Source organism: Uranotaenia lowii, chromosome 1, assembly GCF_029784155.1.
Source record: "Uranotaenia lowii strain MFRU-FL chromosome 1, ASM2978415v1, whole genome shotgun sequence".
Classification (NCBI taxonomy): Eukaryota; Metazoa; Arthropoda; class Insecta; order Diptera; family Culicidae; genus Uranotaenia; species Uranotaenia lowii.
Window position 1 is genome coordinate 7,942,607 of NC_073691.1, and position 20,706 is coordinate 7,963,312.

Genomic DNA, 20,706 nt, shown 5'->3' on the forward strand with positions numbered 1-20,706 from the left:
CTTTCATAACCAACACAACGCTGCTAAAGTTTTGCATATCCGAGCTCTAGTAACGTAGCTATTACCGAAATAAAGTGCCCGGATAATCAATGATCATAGCCTTAAGTGTGAAATTCAAATTTTGAAGTTGTTTTGATAACTTTTGTAGCAGTTTTCTCAAAATTCTTAAGATGTTTCATACGACGTTTATAACGATACGATCAATTTATTTAAAACTAACGTGATTATGATTTGTATTTGAACTTATTGAACACTCTGTACATTTTTTGTAAGAACAACCTCAATGATATAGCCAAATCAACTTTCCTCAATCTAGTGTAAAAATCAACAACTCATAAATCTCGCATTGTTGAATCAGCCATACAGTAGAGCTGATTCATTCTGAGGGATTCTACAGTTTTTAGTTAGAAAGTGATTGAAAGATTCTTCTTCCAAAAAGGGTCCAACCCAATGCCAATTTTTCTTAAATCTATTTAATAATTATTGATACAAAATAAATTACCTTCGCTTAGTTAGCGAATTTTCAGTCATCTTCCAAGCGATGATCAAACTTGTTTCAGCGTTTATCCATTGTGCAACAAGAAAGGGATTGTGGGTGGGTGGCACAGCGAAAGATAAACAAACTGCTGTTGATTTTTCCCCCAAGTAAACTCGTTAGCAAGATACGTAGTATATTTGCGTAATAAAACAATGAGCAAACTCGGTGTGCAAAATGACGAACATATGTGTGTCGCGCGTTTTAAGACTGCAAAAAAGGAGAAAAAATAAACGCAATCATCACTATTCCTGAAGAATCAGCGCTGATGAGCTACGATCTACCAGTTTCAGATGTCTTAAAGTGAGGATGATGTGGGTTTGCTGTGGCGAAACCCCAATGATTCAACGAATTTTTCTGAATGATGAATGTACGTGTCAAGTCTCTGGTTTATATTAGACTAATCTTATACCATTAAAACGATGACGTTCTAAAGTTTTCGTAAGATATCAATCTGTAGTTTTGTGGGTATTTCTTATAATTGGTATCGAAGTAGATTGATTTGTTGTTTCTCCAAAAAAAAGACAATTTGCATCTTATCGGTTGCTCATGATTTATCTCGAGAATTGATGGGAATCTCCCCGGAGATTCGATGCCGTCATCTCCCCACATAACCATACCTACAACAAACCATAAAAAGGCAAAAAGTTTTCAACGGAAAACAGGTTTCAACGAAATGCAATGCAGGCGCACGTAGGTATTCGTTCATCCCAGCGGCAGCTCTCGCAGGAGAATGGATCGCGGTGGCTCTTAGCACACAAACACAGCTGACTGGGCTGGCGGTGTAGTGGGATTATGGTGATTCAATCATCATGCAATGGGTAAACATCGAGGCTACTTAAAAAACCACAAGAAATTGCGTCAAAATGGAAAAAATAAAACTACCGTGATGATGGTCCCAAAATCACCTACGAATATGTGTACTTACATATAAAGTAGGTAGGTACATACTTACGTGTAGAGTTTCGCAAAATGTGCAGCCGGAGGGATTTTTATTTCATCTCTATCTTGCATAGCTTATATTGGTGGGTAATCATCTGAAGTTGCATGTTAAGATGATTTCCGATATTTCATCTACTGATAACAGGTTTTTTTTTAATCTATAACATTATTCAAACTTTATTATAAGTTAAACTTTCATTGGAAGATTAAAAAAAACAATGTTATTGTCAATTTAATCCACTCTTCATACGGTCAGTCTTGTATTTATTCAGCGGGTTGGTCAAAATTAGAATTCTTAACAGTGTGATTAATCATTAACTTGATCAAGATGTCATTTCCTGCCATGAGTATATTGTGGAACACTTTTTTAATTTCTATTTTTATAGCTTAGGTACTTCTTAAGTCGAATCGTATCGTTATATCAGTTGAACGAATTCTAGAAAACAAGAAATCATTATCATTCTTGTTGTCATGTGTCATTGTCCCACAATGTCCCAGTGATTGAACGCTTAAACTCGAAGCTTAGCCGGAATAACATGAGTTGAACAAAACTCAATTAGATTCACTCATAAAGCTTAGTGAGATGAGTTTGCAGAAAATGAAAATACACTACGATCGCGAGCATCGATCTTGCGATGGTACCAACACAAAGCAGAAATAACGACGTGTTCCATTGAATGATATTATCGGAGAGAAACGGAGGAAAATAAAATAAATAAACGCGTGGTTGCAAAACAAGTGTGCTGAGAGAATGAACCGATTCACCGAGATTGTGCGGTTGCCAATTTGGGAGAAATTTATTTCAGATATATCCAGAATTAATTCAAAATCAACGTTTAAATTGTTGATACCCTTGAAAGTAAGCCAAATCTGTTACTATTAACACAAAACAAAACAAACTGTCCAAAATCAAAATAGTTAAGACGATGGCCAAGTCAATTGTAAGTTAAAAATTAAAACTTAGATTTAAAATGTCATGTGAAAATGAGAAATATAATTTTTGCTTGATTATTATTAAAACTCATCGAAAAATGTCGATAATTTCGAAGTACAAACAATCGCGGTGATAAAACCAAAATCTAACAAAAAAGTAAAAAAGAGGAAACACATTGTTGTCACTAACCGTAGTTTCAGGCCGTGATAGCTTAAGAATTTCTTATGTAAACTTTTTTTAAACTGTTTGAAACAGACAACAATAACCCGTTTAAAATTCATACATAGTTTTGAATCTAAATTTTCAATGCCCCAATGAGATTCCCAAAATTGTCCAGTCGGGCGTACCTTAGGATTCGGTTTTCCATATTTTACATTAAAAGTTCCTTTATTTCCTGTTATTGCTTATATCTTCTTACAGCAAATTTGAGTTATCTCATGGAAAATAATTTTCATCTTAGTTAGGTGTACAGTTTCACCTCCATTCCCCAAAGTTAGCAATTTCCTGAATGCTGGAGATCTGTTATTTCAGCAACTTTCCGACGGACTACAACAGACATAAAAACATGGTGGAAAACTTGATTAATGAATGTGATTGTCTACTATGAATGCACGATATCTTCTCAATCTTGCATATGTACTTTAGATTAAGGAGTGTATTCTAAAAAAATGCAACACTTTCTGTTGTGAATAACTTTTGTATGCATGAATAAAATTTACAATGATGCTTCTTGGTAATGCAATTGTACATGTGCAAAATTTGGTAACCATCTGTCAAGTAGTTTTTTAAAACGCATCTAATACAGATGCTTGTTGACAATTTTTTTTTGTCAAAGTCCCATTGGGATACCCAAAACCAGCTGGAAATCAACTATTCGACCAAATTTCACATGGTCAAAGAGTTTGAGAGATTTAACAGCGAGCTCAAATTGGAATAAAAGGGAAGATGATTGATTCCATGAATGTGAGAAGTTTTATCAAGCGCAATCCGAATATTTCAATAGGGGAACTGCTAAAAAAAGATAAATATTTCTAACTTTTTGGTCTACCCGATATTAAACAAGAATGACTTCATTTTTACAGGGAAAAAAGCTGCCCCCCAGTAAATTGAACAAAATACGGTAGTCAAATCGTGGAAAAATGGAATATCGAATCTGATGTTCTGTCGAGTTTAAAAGAAAAAAAACAAAAGCCATTATTTTAACTTCCTCCTGTTTCTTCTATGTAAATATCTCTCATGTTTTTGAGTCGATTATTTTCAACCAGATCTGTAATGCATAAGATCTTCTTCAAGTATGGTTCTATCACCTATCCAAGATTTCAAATTCATTTCAGCGCGCTTCAGGAAGAAAATCAGATCACTTGTTGCTATCAAAAAGAGAACTAGTGGAATCTCTGACAAACTATGTCGAAACAGGTACCAAGCAATTTGAAATTGCTTGTTTAACATCGAATTCGATGAAGGTTGAATTTGAACCTATCTTCAAAATCTGAACAAATCTAGGCATTATTAGACTAATCTAGAATTCTATATTTAATGTATGAGCAAGCCCGAAGTATAAGGCGATTTATGAGCTTTCTTTATCTAACTAAACTGATACGGATATTATTATTTGAGTCCTGGTTTTTTTGCTTATCGTGATTAGCCATATAGTACAAACTGAATTCTATTTTGCTGTATTTTTTCTCTGAAGAAAGACGAGGTGTTAGATCTAGCAGTTTTATTCTATGATAAATTGGTGCTATCACAAAACATGTTGACACACTGCGTACAGTCGACCATCAGAGGCCAGAGGGATATACTGTTAAACTGAGCCATTTAGTTCCCCGCCTGGCTTATTATTGTGCCGTCGCCGTGTCGGAGTAATAAGCTTTTTGGCGGCTAAATAATTCCTCTCTCTTTAACTTTTACTCTCTCCCGCCCGTCCGGTGTTGCGTGATGCGTTCAGAAGACCCCCAGAAACATGAGTTGTGTCTTTCCAGCCAGCAATCCACCACAGTCCGACCAACTAAACCCCACACATGTGTGTATTTATTTAGCCATAGCCAATGCTCCACCGTCAGAATACATGGGCGCATATGGGGAGGATGATGATGATAAGTCAGTCTGCCAGTCAAGTCTCGGGTTTGGAGAATTTCTAGCCGATCGCGTGACTTCAGTATTCTTTAGGCGGTTGTGCGGGCTTAATCGAATATCCGGAGCGGTCTTAACCGGCTTTGTGCAATTTGAGGTGGTTTAAGGCAATATCTGAACATCATCTTAAGTATTGTGACCCAACTACCTGAACTGGGTCTGGCTGGAGGTCGACCGGCGATCATGAACAAGAATTCTCTCGTGCATGTTCTCTCAATTTTGTTATTCTTTGTTCCTTCTGCTGTTCCAATGTTGTTGTTGTTGTTGTGTTGTTGATGATTTGAAATGCACCTTGACCGCTGAAACTGAAGAAAAGAGAATAAAGTGCCACTCTGTATGTTCTTCCTCGGCGGCAGCAGTGTCTCCGTATAATGGTTTTGAATTTTTAAACAGCCAAGCAAAACGGCGGTTTCTTGATCCGAGTGCAAACGGTCTAACGGCGACGCTACGGTTTTTATTCTGTTATTTTGTGTTAAAATTAAAGTGCGTACGGAAGCGTTTTGCGAACCTTGTTGTTGGTTGATGGACAGTCTTTAAAAGTGATGGTTCTGTGAAAAATCTGGCCTTATAGAGCAAAATCCAAGTGTATATTTTGTTTTTTTTTTCAACTTATAGGTGTTGTTTATTGGGGACTCTAAGGGAAAAAATATATTTTAAAGGATTCAGTCTGTTTTAGGCAGACAATAGTGAAAATAAAAGTAACTGCAGAAAGGAAGCAGAAAATAAAAAAAATCAACATGGTCGCCAGCGGAAAAATGGTAACTATCAACAATTGAACTTAAAGTTTAAAATTTAAAGTTTGAAGTTAAAGTGAATCATTACAAAAATAATCTAGTTTCATCTTTTATGAATGATTATCTTGCTAATCTCATCAGCTAAAAAAATGTTAAAAAATGGATTTGGTATCTCGGAAAAAACGCTACGCTTTTTATTGAAATTTTGCAGAGGGAATACTTTGATCAAAAAATATCATCAGAATAAAATGTTATGGAAGCTAAAATTCGAAGTGCAAGTGCGCGTGCTTCCAATTTTTAAACAATTATGAACGGTACTGTATGTTCTTCGTGAAATTTTCATGAAAATAAGAAGTAAAAATCTTATAGCTAAAAATAAAAGTGTTTCGTTTGTAGCATCATCGCTTGGAAACGGGTGATTCAATTATGTGAATATTTGTAGCCGAGATTTTTGGGTCCAAAGATATGAAAGAATTCAACTTAAAATTTGAAATAATTTCAATAACTTTCAAATCGATAACACAAGGATTTGCTCCACTATTTTTTTTTTCATGCGGCAGCTTTATGAGAAATCACACGGCCCTTTTGAGGCCAAAATTTTTCACCGCGGGGGAAAGCTAGGTAGGGAGGCGGGCTATATGCGCATATTAAGGAAAGCACTCATTTTCTCCCATATCCCAATAGATAGGAGTCTGAAAACTATATACACATGAGAAGACATCTGTTTTATATACGTTAGAGCAATTTTTCTGTTAAAATCTCTTACAGTTTTTGTGAAAATAATTTTATAATAAAAGAAGTCAAAATAGCCGATTTCCGAAAACGGCGGGCTAAATGCGCATATTTATGCATTTAGCTATATTTTATTTACGCTTGAAATATTTTGATATTATTGAATTGAAAATGCTAGAAACGGATGTTAAGCAGACGTCAAGGCTGAAATTTTGTCGAAATTTTAGTTATCACTAGTTCCTTTGTATGAAACATAGTTAGGTATGCCATATGGCTATTTTTCATGGTAATATTTTGTTCATATCGTATTTTTATCGGATCAGTATGAAGTTCTTCTTTTTTCGTTGTAAGATCATGTTTCGAGCGTAGGTTTAATGTTTAAATGATTAATAGTAAAAAATTTATAAGACTTATCTATATTTCTTGATATAGGCATTTTACCTGCCTTGATATGGGCATTTAGAACCTGTCTCTTATTCCAATATCTTATCATTTACAACTTTGCCAAAAGCTTCAGTTTATTGAATTTCCGATTTCCAGGTAAATAAGAAAGAAAAACCATTAAAATTTTTGTTCACAGAATCTGTACGCACAGTAATTAAAGTTCAATATATTATAACAAAACAGACAAAAATCTTGTTCGAATTTTTAAATTTTTTCGACTTTATATAACAATTTAATTTTTTCATGCCATGTGATACTAGCGTATTACCCTTAAACTGCACTGATTAGATATGATGCATCTCCAGCCATATCGTCAATCGGCTGTATGCGCATATTACCCAACATGCGCATTTAGGAACACTTCCCCCTAAATGAAATGGGAAGGATTGGGAGGAGACCGCAATTCACCGGGCGGATTAAGAATGTGTCTCATTTAAACTCCGGTTGCTCTCTGACAAGTCAAACCCTGGCGAATCAGGGCTGGACTTGCCAATGAGCTGTATTGCGAACGAGGGTATTTTATATCGGTTGAATAATGTGTAACACTGTGTCATGTGAAGTGAGCAACAAATAGTATTTTTAGAGGGCTGAGGTTTGTCGTGATAGTATTATTGTGTCGTGTGAAGTGAGCCTTTGTAAGGCCGAGTTTTGTTTTCATAGTGAGTAGTATTGTGTCATGTGAAGTGAGCAACAAATAGTAGCCTTTGTAGGGCTGAGGTTTGTTGTCACAATGAAAAGTATTGTGTCATGTGAAGTGAGCAACAAGCAACAAATAGTAGCCACTGTAGGGCTGAGGTTTGTTGTCACAGTGAATAGTATTATGTTGGACCCTACCTGTCACCTAACCTTACTCGATTCAAGAACTTTGAGCCTATGATTGTTTTCGCTTGAGATTAGCATAGATTGGCTAATAAAGATATTTCCAAATATGTAATTATATTTAAAACTTGGATACCACAAAACCGAAACTCCATTGAAAGGTGTTTATCACTGGCAGCACTTGTAAAAATTCTACGTTACACAAAGAATAAAAAATAAACTGATTAATAACCGAACAGGACCATACTACTAATGACAATGCTGTTCTTCTAAAGCCTCATCGCTAACTCTGAACAACTTCTCAGAGCAACTTTCCTCAATCTGTTTCAGTTGAAATAAAATACATTCCTATTTTTGATTCCCGATATTATTTTCCTGGACTACCTTTTTATTATTGTTTTTCCAAATCGTACCATCTTTCTTCGACTTCCTTAATTGAATTTCAAACCTAACCGAACATTAGGTAAATCTAGCAAAAAGCGTTGAAATGAGAAAGAATTATTGTTAACAGGAAACTGTCCAAAAAGCATTCTGATCCAATGAGCCTCTAGTTCTTGTAAAATGCTTGATTTAAGAATAAGCCTTCGAAATTCATAAACCGCAAATGCACACTTACTAGAGCATTGGGGACGCGAATACTACTACCTTTACCACATTGAGTTATTAATCCATGACTCCTTGAAGCCTAGGATACGGGGACACATCTGGACTTCTTAAAAAAGGACCTGAAATATAAAACTTTATCAAACAAATTGTATGAATAATTATATCAGGTCAAACAATCAATACTGATCGGACCATATTGAACACTGGTAAGACGTTAGTTTAAAGCCGTGGAGCCAACACGTAGGTTCCGTTTCACTGGTGTTCATCAGTGATCCGTTCGTGCTCGCAAGATCTGGTGTGATATTTACACTATTTGATATTTTAAGATCTTGCGCGACAAGGCATACCCATTTATATCAGAGTGATATAAATGAGCCTCTTACCCAGTGATTGAAATCCTCACCAATTTTCTCATCAGAGGCATTCAAAATACACACTTTGAGGCCTCGCATAGCTATACAGGAGACGATACATATACATTCATTCAAACCTCCCCCCATGAGCAGGGTTGCCAACTATTTTTAAGAAAATTCTGGAAGAGTTTTAAAAAATGTCTGGAAATTTCTGCAAATGTCTGGACACCTAAGTTTTGATGGTGGCGACCTTTTTTTTGGTCCCCAGATCTCAATATTACAAAAGTATTTTGCTGTCACTATATCAGTCACGTGCTCTGTCTGAGTCTCAATTTAACATACATCGTCAAAGCATTTGCCAAGGTTTCGAACCCTTATTGAATTCATAGTTCATAGGTTCTACTAATCATTTCCTCAGGGTGGCCACTCGAAATCCATTTAGGATTTTCCTCATTTTTTCCGACTTTTTCCCGCATGTAAACATGAAATTCCCGATTTTGTAAAACAGGAAACAAAACAAAAATCCGAATATTTATTTTTGAAACCACCTACCTAGACCTAATTTCTAAGATTTGCCTTTGTTTTTATATTTTTTCAAAAATCGTCCTGAATTGCCCGACCATGTAGAAACGTGTGATGGAAAGTATGGTATTTTTAAGTTAAAAATCATCGTTCTTTGAAACTACTATTTTGAAGATATTTTGCTCAAATTCGACCTTCATATAATTCAATATCAAATAAGCAATTTCAAATTTGACATGTTTTGTTCCAGATTTTACAGGATCCAAATATCTTTGGTAACCAACGCCTTAGCAGCGACAAATCATCTGATGTCCTTTCAATTCTTTGAGACATTTTGAACTATAAAATTATAATTATAATTATACATTTTGAATTGTACAATTTTTTTCGTCCATCATGCTTCCTCTCTTTGAGCGTCGGATAGAAGCTTCAATTGTTTCGCCTCCTCGGCCGCCTCTCGCTTCCGATTTGCAATAGTTTCTATAACAGATTGTTTTCCTTTTTTTTTGTTTTAATAGGACTCGACATCTCTCGAGTGAATATAACGAGCATACTGGATTAACGATTTCGTTACGGTTCCCGTTGTTCAATGAAGCAAGTAAAAACTAGTCAAAACCGATCCAACACGGTAGGAGGATCTATTTCGACTTGGTAGAAATCGGTCGAAGCCAATCGGAAAGAGATTGATGATCACATCTGAATCAATTTTTACTTGTTTCGCCTTTTTCGTTCAAACTTCATTGAACAGACTTTCACCGAGCCAAAAATTCCCGACTTTTCGGGAGAAATTCCCGGCTTTTTCCTGCATTTTTCCCGGTGGATTCCAAATCCCGTCTTTTTCCCGCATTTCCCGAATGGGTGGCCACCCTGTTTCCTGCCATATTACACCATGGCAAAATTGAATTTTCATAGAATCTTAGAACAATTTATGTCCAAACACAAAAGTCTGGAATTGTCTGGAAGAAATGCCAAAAGTCTGGAAGTCTGGAAACCTAAAAAAATGTCTGGCAAAAGTCCAAAAAGTCTGGAAGATCCAGACAAAATCTGGAAGGTTGACATCACTGCCCATGAGGAGGATCTGCTCTGAGAGACACTATCCGTTTGCTGCCCCGAACGAACTCTCTCAACGTTCGGTTGCTACATGATGCATGAAGAAGACGAGGCACACATACTCATTTACGTTGTTGAATTTGAATAACTCGAGCCGACCGCAAAGGTTGAGGCAACAACAAAAACAACCGAACTTATTGCGTTGCACGGCCCGCAACGTATGGTGAAAGAGGGGGGAAGAAAAAGAAATGAAAAAACTAGCTGCCTGCGTGCGGTTGCTGTGCAATAATAGCAATAGCAGAAAAACCTCACGCATTCGATCCAGGCACAAACGAGGAGACTCGGGTTTGCTCTGCCTTTTGAATTCGGTTCCCTCAAGGTTGTAACAGGAGATGAGTGAGAGCCATTCGTTTGGTTTTTTGGATTCGCTGCCTCGAATGTATATTGCTTCATGAAGGCGGCCATGTTGAGAGCGTATACATCATCGGTTTTGTCGTTTTCGCTGCCTCAAAGCAACCTTTGCTTCCGAGTAAAGCGTTAAGCGAGAGATGGTTGATCAACTCATGCTCAGCAAAATTCAATCACTGCTCTTACCATACCCACGGAACACAAGGATTTGCTCCACTATATGCCTTCTTTTGAAATTTGTTACCCATAAATGTGTATGACATAATGAGATGTTTTATTTCAATTGAAGAGCTTTTCCACTTCTTATTTTGATGAACTTTAGAACTTTTCGTCCAATACATTCCATCAATTACTGCACAGTGATAACATCAACCGTATCGTCCAGTTTTTTCTACCACTTTGCCATATCAGATGACGATGTGATTGATTTGCACCCTTTTTTACGCTTGACTAAATATTGCCCAATATCTTCCGATGGAACGTAACTGTGGGAAGTTTGGTGCATTGAAACTTTATTCAAAAACATCAAAATTTTTCTTCTGGTACCATTATAACATATCCTTGGTGTAGGAGCAGCTATCAAAATCAGGCTAGAATCTCACGTGGCCTTCGTATGACTGTATAAACGGCAAGCTATGTCCTGACTACATTTCTTCTTGTCAGTTTGTCCATACATGGTTGCTCCAATACTTGCTTACTTAATGTTCCCGCGCCGATCCTTCGGTGCATAGGGTCGTGGTAAAAGCCAGCGTCTTAACTTGGTCCCAGTCGTCGAAAGTTCAGATTCCCTGAAGGAACTCCGCTTTCTCAGATCGGTCTTTCCGACATTGCCTTTGAGACCTGCCTTCTTGTAGCTTACGGTGAGGTCTCGAGTTTACTTTGCATGGCTTGGTGTCTTTGGGCAAGCACAACAATATCGTCTGCCAGGTCAATGTCGTTTAGTTTCTCCATTGTTGAAGGATTCCACGGTTCCGAGCACAGGTGATCGATTCAGTCAGGATCTCATCCATTGCCCGGGATTGGGTCGGACAAGACACCGTCGTACATGACCTTGCACAAAAATGCCTTAGAGCCGCCCAGATGCTTTCATGGTTTAGTCGATCGAGCTTTTTCGAAATCAATCAACACCAGCAGAAGAGAGTCCTGGAATTCGCTGATTTGTTTCAGTATCATTCGTAGCGTTGTGATGACGTTGTGATCGTCTTGATCGGAATCCAGCTTGTAGCCGTCGAAGTAAAGCGTCGATTTTCTCCTGGATCCTGTTCAGGATAACTTTGCAGGGTATTTTGAGGGTTGTACAGATCAATGTTAGGATATGTAACGCTAGTTACCACACTCTGTCAAGTCTTCTTTCTTAGAAACTTACACCACCCTGGATCCAGTCGGCCGGGAATAGTGCAGTATCCCAAATGTCAGCGAAAAGACGGTGCAACATTTGTGCTGACAAGGAAGGGTCGACTTTCACCATTCCAGAAGGGATGCAATCGATCGCAGGAGCTTTGTTGGATTTCATGTCTTTGATTGCCACTTCTATTTCTGCCAGCGAGAGCGCTTCTGAGTTGACGCCACGGCTTATTGTTGGCGCTTCGGGCTGCGTGTTCTGGCGGCCATCGCTATTCTTGACTAGGAAGAGTTGTTCGAAATGCTCAGTCCAATGATTGAGCTGATCTGTTCGACAGCTAACTTACTCGGTCTTTCAGTACTCGGCTAGAGAGTTTGTCCAGGTTCTTTTTTCTCGTCTACAAGCTGAATTGCCTTTTCTAGCTCCGCAAATCGTTTACGGGCGACTGCTTTAGCTGACCCGGTACATGCCTACTCTATTCCGACTTCAGCCTTTCTCAGATCATCGACTATCCTCCAGGTTTCATCCGACATCCATTCACTTCTTTTTCCACATTTTTTACCGAGAGTAATATGGCTCGTCGTGATGAAGGCATTCTTGATTCCACACCACTGTTCTTCGACTGTTCCGTCTGTCGGCAGTTCCGAAGCTCGGGGTTTAAGCTGTTCTACGTATGCCCTTTACACTTCTAGGTTATTCAACCGTGGGACGTCGTATCGACATCTGACTTTCTCCTCGTACCGTTTGACACACGCAACTTTTAGTCGTATCTCCCCAAGAACGAGGCGATGGTCAGATGCAATGTTTGCGCTTCGTTTGTTGCGGACATCAAGGAGTCTCCTTCCCAAGTGACCCTAGTGACCTTATGTGCTGGTCGATGGGGGAAGAGCGATCCATCAATCACTATGTTGCTGTTGCAACAAAATTCTACAAAAAGTTCTCCGTTTTCGGTCATCTGTCATGGCGTTCCATGATGCGCTCCAAGTCCTGAATATTGGAGCCGATCTTTGCATTGAGGTCACCAGAATCGTAAGAGTTTGATTTTTTTTTTTGTAAAAAGAATACATTTTTTCAATATCTATCCTTAAACATATTTCTTAATATGATTTGAGCTTTTCCCGATTCCAAATAAATTACTAAAGGCGTTTAACGTTAGAGACCGTACACAAATAGGTGACGAACGATTATTACAATCAGCCTTGAAATCTGCCATGCACATTGTCTTCGAAACAGAATAACTGTCATTGACTGTAAGGAACAAGACCCACAAATGATGAATACAAATGATGGGGAATGAGTTAGAAAAATGCTCTACGTGGAGATACTCCCGCTTCACCTGACGTATTTGCTATTTCAAATCACGTATAGCACAGGACACGTACATCCAAGGTCAAGGGGAACGATTTCATCCGGAGGCCCCTTTGTGGGGTAAGAAATTGCATTTTTACGGCGCTCACATGATAAATATCGATAATATGTGATGTGATGAGGTGGCAAGCAACCGGACAATAGTAGAACAAAAGCAGCAACAACCAAAACACCTAGGCGTCATAAATTCTCATTAGAATCACCGAACGGCCTATCGCAAAATGCTGTAGCCAAAACCAGGGATTGCAAAGCCTTATCGACAAAAGCGTGCCTTGGGCGTGAAATTAGCGTTTTGTCGAGAGATGGAGAAAAACAAACTCAAACGGACACAGAGTATGCAAATAGAAAACGGTCACGTGTGCCCTAGACCTGTTTCTTGCTATCTCTCTTTATTTTCGCTCGTTGGAGGAATAAGTTTTTACACCAGTAAAATGCCTGGATCCTCTGTAAGTGTTGATTGAATCCGACCAGCCGGAGGGGAGCAACTCGAATCTATAAAACTAGTCGATAGAAAGCAGCGGAAGTGAGCTAATCGATTAAGATCGCCTGTCTACCCGCACCCGTATGCATTCGCTAAAGTCATGTGATTAGTCGCTGACCATCGCTATATGTCACATTTAATTAGTCAATCACGCTGCTGTCCGGTTGTTTTGTGTGATTAGCGCTAGATTGTCATCCTGCCTATATCAGTCGGGGATGCGGCACATAGAGATGACACCAATTGCATCATCCATCCTCCTAATGTGTGTTTATTGCAACTTGGTGCTCAAAAAAACTTCCGCCGCGATGTGAATTCACGTCACCATCACCATCATCCCGGATGGCGTCAAAGCGATCCGAAGTTCAAGGTCCAATCCTGTTTTTTTTTATCTTCTAAGCACACGTTCTATACCGGATCGCTGTTTTGCGAGGTTTCAAGATTCCTGCGTTTTTTATTGCTATTCCGAGAGAACTCATGTGTGGAGACTCCACCATGTGGCTATTGGGTAATTATCCACCTGATTCAACCATGTAATGAATGAATAAAATTTGCATTAACTTTTTGCTTTTAGGTGCGCGACTACTATGAAATTGAAAGCACTCATACTTTATACCTACCTACTTCTCTTTGAGTATTGTTGGTACTGTGTTGATATTCCGATCGGAATTCCCAAATGTCTAGCAAAACGCGCGCAAAGGTCACCTCCCTCTGGCAGTCTGTCCGACTTAACATGAACAATTCCTGTGTATGTAGAATTTTAATCTAATTAGCTCATATCACGTACTCACGACGACCTTACCCTCCAAGTATTACGGGCTGTTGGTTAATGTCGATGAAAACTTGAAAGCACCAGCAACAAACTAGCTAACCCAACAGTCGTCATCGTCCATCATATCGGTTCATTGAAGCAAAGATAAATGGTGAACCCAGATACAGATCATTGAGCCTGTTGCAGAGCGAGGGGAGGTCAGACAGCAACTTATACTTGAATTTATTAGTAAGCAATTACGAACATCTCTATGTGTTCAGGAAAGCCAGAGCATTGGGGGCAACCTTCGAAACTGCAACATTGATGGGCATTTTTAGAGTTCAACTGAACGAACCCATCACACGAAGGACGGGGGCTTCTCTTGTGATCGACGATTCAATCAAATTGTACCACCGTCACATAACGATTGATTGGGAGTTTTTTGTCTGCTCGGTCAACTGGCGATTGACTGTGGGCCTATGGTCGTTGATCATTGTTTCAAGTTTGATGTCTTTTTTTCGAGCTTCTTCGGTAGGAAAGCAAAATCGTGAGTTTGATGGGGGAGGATTTCGCGCCAATGAATCAAAGCCACGCAGACCCGGTACAAAAAAGGTGTCGTCCGCGCGCTAACTACCTATAATGAAATCGCTTTTTTTGCTGCACACTGCTGCTCTGCTGGCTGGTAGTGGACGTGTTTTTGAGTGTTGTATGTTTTTCGTTTCCCATTTGAAACCTTTTTTCTGCACCACCGCCAAATGTTGTTGCTGAGGGGGTGGAGTGCGGTCGATGATGTTGGGTCCGGTAGTACTATGGTATATTTCTTCCGGAGTGTTAAACGTTTGCCAGTAATGTTTTACTGTTGTTGTTACTGTGGAATTGACCGCGAAACTGTTGCTAGCACAGCAAATGTACAAAATATTCAAAACAACAAAAAAAAAAGCCTCCGTACATTACGTTAAAGTCATTGCCACGTCGTCGTCGTCGTGAGTTTTATTGACGTCCTCGGACTATCCAACAACGTACGCATGGCTCGAGTTGGTGATGAGGTTTCATAAGGAACATTTCACAGGAAAATTGAGCTTGTTGGAGAATAATTGACAGCCTGAACAAGTTAAATAAGTATTAGAAATACTTAAGTTTATTAGCGTTTCATAAGCAGATTTGATAGCAAATTTATAGCAAACATGACCTGAAATAGGGTGAACCACAGAAAAAAAATACAAAATCTTTCTTACATGGTTAGCAAAGTTATGCTATAAATTTGAATAAACTCAAGGCGCGATAACAAAGTTTACTACTTAGATTGTTGGGTGAATCAATATTGTTCATTTTCTTTTAGCCTTTTATTGGCAGATCAATCCAAAGGCTGGCTAAGTAAGCGAATATTTCGAATTCTACAATGCGAAGATTGGTAAAAAGATTACTTAAAGGCAGGAGCAAAGCGCCATTTGATAACAGAACGAATTAAAGCAGCGTATTGAGCGCTCTGAGTTGCTATTTCTATCTAAGTTGAAAAAGAAGCAGCTGATCGACGTGAAAGCTAAGGATGTTCCAGAGAATGTGAAATTCAAGTTGTGTACCAAGCATCCCACTAGCTAGAGTCATGGTATTTGGATCGGGTACTTAGAATCGATAGAAGATACCTCTTGTTTTCATAAAAGCTAGAGTAAAAACTAATACTGAAGTCTACTTGGACATTTTGAAGAATCTGGTGCTTCCGTGGATTCGGGCAAACTCCGGTGAACCCGAGATTTATGTTTTTCAACTAAATAGAGCCAATGCCATACCTTGAAACAAACCCATACCTAGCTGGAGAATAATATGAAATTTCGGTCTAAGGATCTTTGGCCTCCTAGTATTTTAACTCTCTCGGCTATTTAATATGGGCGTTTGTTCAAGAGGTCTAACAATCCTCTCCTCTCTCATCAATTTTAAGTACGTTAACGTAAGGTTTAGGCAATAAAACTATATGCAAAAGAAAGCAAATTTCATACCGATTCTAGTGATGTAATTGCATTGGCGGTGCGATGCTTGACAAAAATATAATAATTTTCGATAACTAAATAACTGATTTACAGCCTTTTTCCTAAAGCAAGTTTTTTCATAAATTTTTTTTTTGGATTTTAAATAACTTTCAAATTATTGACTGTAGCTGAAAATTGTCTGAGAAACATATTTGAGTCGAGTTTCAGTATAAGCTTTTCAAAACTATAAATTTGGTAGAAATCGGTTGAGGAACAAGAGAGTTTTAGCGAATACATTGTAAACCGTCATTTGACGGCTCGCGGTATGGATAGGTATACCACATGCGTTATTCGAAAACCGCAACACTTAGAAAAATTTAAAAAACGCAAAAATACTTGAATTTTAGAAATAAAAATACTCCTGTCGTTAATTTTGCGAAAAAAAAGTTATATAAGGCGTAATCACCATTCAAATTCAAAAACCGTCATTTGACCGCCTCCGGTACGTTTAGTGTTAATATGTTTGACTACAGTCCTGAATGATTCAAAAAGTAAAATTGATGGCCTCGGTCAATCACGGAGTAGCAACCATTGGCGATTTGGAACTTGTTCTACTGAGCCACGTCTCCGATCGTGGGATTTGAAATGCATAGTTTATAATGATGATTTCATTTAACGAGCTACTTCTAAACGAGCAAAGTTTTGAAAAGACGGAGAAAAATACATGCATTAGTTTGAGTTTTGTTGATAAAGCATTTCAGGTTCAATGATTTAAGGTGGATGTGAGTAGTCAATCAAGCTAAGCTAAGCTAAGTCCTGAATGATTCAAAAAGTTTTCGAATAATGTTGACATCAAGAAAAGTGTTTTAGATTTTGTGACAGATATTCGCATTTTTTTATGAGTCATACTGTAGTCCATCTGAAGGACGTATTTTGAATTTCTATAAATGTTTACTAAATGTTGAAAACAACAACAGAAAATTGTTATTAAATGTAAAGTATATTTTTTAAAACTTCAATAAAACATTTTCCTATAATCATGCTAGTGCTTTTCAGCTATTTTCCAAACTTTTGTCACCCTTGCAAATTGTTTGTTCTAATAAACGCCGCTTTTTAAGCTAGTGGCATGAAAACTGAATTGCGGATTTGCACTTGCTAGTTGCATTAAAACCATTTTTTTATTAAAAATGATTAGCATTTGTAGGGCACCAAAAATTAAATCATGTGTAAAAATCAATAATATTAGCTTAGAACAGCAAGTAAAAAAATTTACCTAAACATGAGTTGATTAAAAAAAACCATAAAAGTACCTACACTCCCGGTGAAAAGCTTAGGATCACCCTTTCAAAAACATATAAATTTAGTTCAGCAATGTTATGACATCTTGCATATATTGTATATCGGTAGTGAATTTTGAAAAGGGCGAATGCGCTAAATGTAAACACATGGAGTTATTAGCTGAGTTCAAAAGTACATTTGGACATTTTGATTGTCAAAAGTTATCTGAAGATATTTGGATTTCGAGAAATTTAGAAAACAAAATAATATTTTTGCTGGGAGCTTATGGAGCTGTCAAACTTTAAACGCGTTTTTCTCGAAACAGTCATGTTGGCGCATTCGCCGTATTAAAAATTCGATACCGATATCTTCTGATCTCATTTGAAAGATCATGCGCCGAATCTTCTTCGTATTTAGTTGGCCAATAGTATATGTTTGCTTTATATGACCTAAACTTAGCTTAAATTTGAACATTGTCAAAAAATCGCACTTCAAATTCAAACGCGATCTTCTCCGTGTAAGATGGACCAAATTTCAAAATTCAAGTTGCACCTATCTCCTTATTCCATGCTTATCAAAAATAATTGTTAATTTTTTATTTTGCAAAATTAAACTAAATTAAAATGCTACTTAAGTTATCGATTTGAAGTTTGGGATCATCCCACAGAATGTAAAATTTATAATTATTCAAATAAGCCCGACTGATCTGCAATAACTTGCATGATGACAAATATATGTTCTTATTTGAATGTATTTATTTAACCCTTCATTTCAATATATTTTTTTTTTCATTTTCCCTTAAAAGTCATTTTAAACAGTTGGAAATTATGTGTACATCAAGAAAAAAATTTAAATAAAATACGATTTTTCACCTTTTTCATACATTAATTGTTGCAAATTTGTAACTTTATGAAACGAAGGGTTAAATATCGGTATAACTATTGAGAACTATCAGAAAATGTTCAACTTTTAGGTTTCATTTTCAGTTATTCTAAGATTTTTTTTAAATCAACGAGACAGGTACAACTCATAAGCTTTGAAATAAGCTTACCAAATTAGTGATACGTTGTTTGATAGCAGAGATATGCACGAAATCAAATGCTTCAGAGGACTGATCTCAAACTTTTGGTCGATAAACCATACTGCGGGATGATACCAAACTGTTGGTCTATAACTCAAGTGAGAAGCTATTTTATTTGCCTATAGTGCGTCTGCCTTTTCAAAATAGACATAAAATGAAGGCTACAATTGTTTTTTAATCTTTTTCCGTGTTGCACGAGTTTTCGCTTATCGCCATGACATCAGCTGAACGGAATTCTACAGTATTTAAAAAAGTTTTCTGTTGCCATGTACAATATAAACCGTATGCCTAATCACCAGTAAAATTGGGTCCAGTTCTCAACCCACAGTTTTCTCATTCTTCGCTTGTTCTCCAATTTTCCTCACAGATGAACGTGCGGGTGACGACGATGGACGCCGAACTGGAGTTCGCGATCCAGCAGAGCACCACCGGTAAGCAGTTGTTCGATCAGGTTGTCAAAACCATCGGCCTCCGGGAGGTTTGGTTCTTCGGGCTCCAGTACACAGACTCCAAGGGCGATCTGACGTGGATTAAGCTGTACAAAAAGGTAGGAAGCAAATATTTCGGTGTGTTTTTGCTGCTCTAGGCTAAATTAAGCTTTTTTTTACATAACTACGTAGATATGTGTTGAAGCTATAAGACGTTGATTTTTCCAAAAACTTGCCAAAAGTAGATGTAATTGTATGAACTGATTATGTTATTGTATAAACTATTGCCGTTCATTCCTCGCCGTTGACGGTTTGATATCAAGAAATCAGATTTTCACCTTTTCTCGCCAGCATACCATGCGACACGCTACTGATAAGGAAAAATCCTATTACAAACATTCCGTTTGGTTTCAAGTTTCAAGGTAACCGGCTCGTTGTTTGTATTTTTTTCTCTCGATTTGCGTCCAATCTCGGGCCTAGCGGGTGATGGCATTTACTCACAACTTGATAACGGGAAGAAAATTACTATTTTATAAAAGCAGTAGGTGTCGACAGCCAGATAAGATTTCTTCTAGATGTTCCTTCTACTTCTAGTAGAATGTAGCGCTCGAGAACGGTTCGAATTGAGACATAGAAGAGGTCCTCTAAATTCAACCATTATTTTACTTGAATAATTGTACTTGTTTGTCTCTTAGCATTTACATTAGGGTGACAATGACAATGGGAAAATTTTCATGGTCGAATTTTGAAAACCAATCACATGCATTTTGTAGATTGACCCAAAAACTGACCTGTGCAAAATTCAGCTCAATCGGACTTGATTTAGGGGGGCTTCAACGCGCTCAAAGTTTCGGTTTTTTACCCTCAAAAATCAAAAGGAATCGGATTAAAATTGTAATTTTAAGTTTGATGCCAAATTACCTCAAAATGCATAAAGCGTCAAAAACTGGAGTTGTATCAAAATTTGTTTGTCAAAAAACGACTTCAAAATTTAAAAAAAAAAAAAGACGTAACGTTAAATCGAAGAAAGTTTTTGACCAGAAATCTACTTTTTGGAACGCTTTTCGGAAAACCGACTTCCAGAAAATCGATTTTTGGCAAAAAAAAAGTCATTTTGGCATTTTGAAGTCATATGGCTTCAAAAATAAAATTTCGATTTTTCCAATTACCTTTGTTCCCTTTGGTGATTTTTGAGGGTCAAAAAACCAAAACTTTGAGCGTTTCGAGGCACTCCTAAATCAAGTTTGATTGAGCTGGAATATTACACAAGTTAGTTTTTTGGGCCAATCTATAAAATCTAGAGTTTGTTTTGATTAGGTCGTATGAGCCACTGTACGAGTTTCGAGAAAATTGCTTTGGAAGTTTTGAAACACATTTTAATTTCTAGTTTTGAAACCAAAGTTCGGAATTGTCTGAAAAGTTGTCATCCAATATTACAATAGATTAAGAATATGCCTCCGTATTCGATACGGGCTTCAATTTTACTCTTAATAGTCAAAGTGTACTTACAACCTTTTGCCTGGATTGTTTGGCGCAAACGTCTTTTTGCAAAATGATGAATCCAATCTTGATAATTTGTTGCGTTTGTGAAATACTTTGATATTCCGTTGGAAGTTGTATGAAGTGAAGGTTCAAACAGTCGGAACCGTCAATATAACACGGAGGTGCCCGCTTGAAGGCTCCTTGCATCGGCTTGCGATGTACTGTCCATCGCAGAAATGTTTCTATTGGACTATGGACACTGCTCTACCACCTTTGACTCCGTTGCCTACCAAGTAAAGTGTATACTTAGTTCAACGCTGAC

General features: G+C 37.6%; 1 protein-coding gene across 14 annotated transcripts in view; it reads left to right on the forward strand.

Moving 5' to 3' along the window:
• Nucleotides 1-20,706, forward strand: part of LOC129740622 (moesin/ezrin/radixin homolog 1) — a 66,163-nt gene that overhangs the window by 34,653 nt on the left and 10,804 nt on the right. For 7 of the 14 annotated variants that reach the window (XM_055732343.1, XM_055732341.1, XM_055732344.1 and 4 more), the window contains one exon: nt 18,842-19,021. In XM_055732343.1, coding sequence (XP_055588318.1) covers nt 18,842-19,021 — 180 coding nt within the window. Of the gene's footprint in view, nt 1-4,568; nt 4,642-5,142; nt 5,303-18,841; nt 19,022-20,706 lie in introns of those variants that run through there. The other 7 variants (XM_055732338.1, XM_055732347.1, XM_055732348.1 and 4 more) reach the window with 7 other exon arrangements.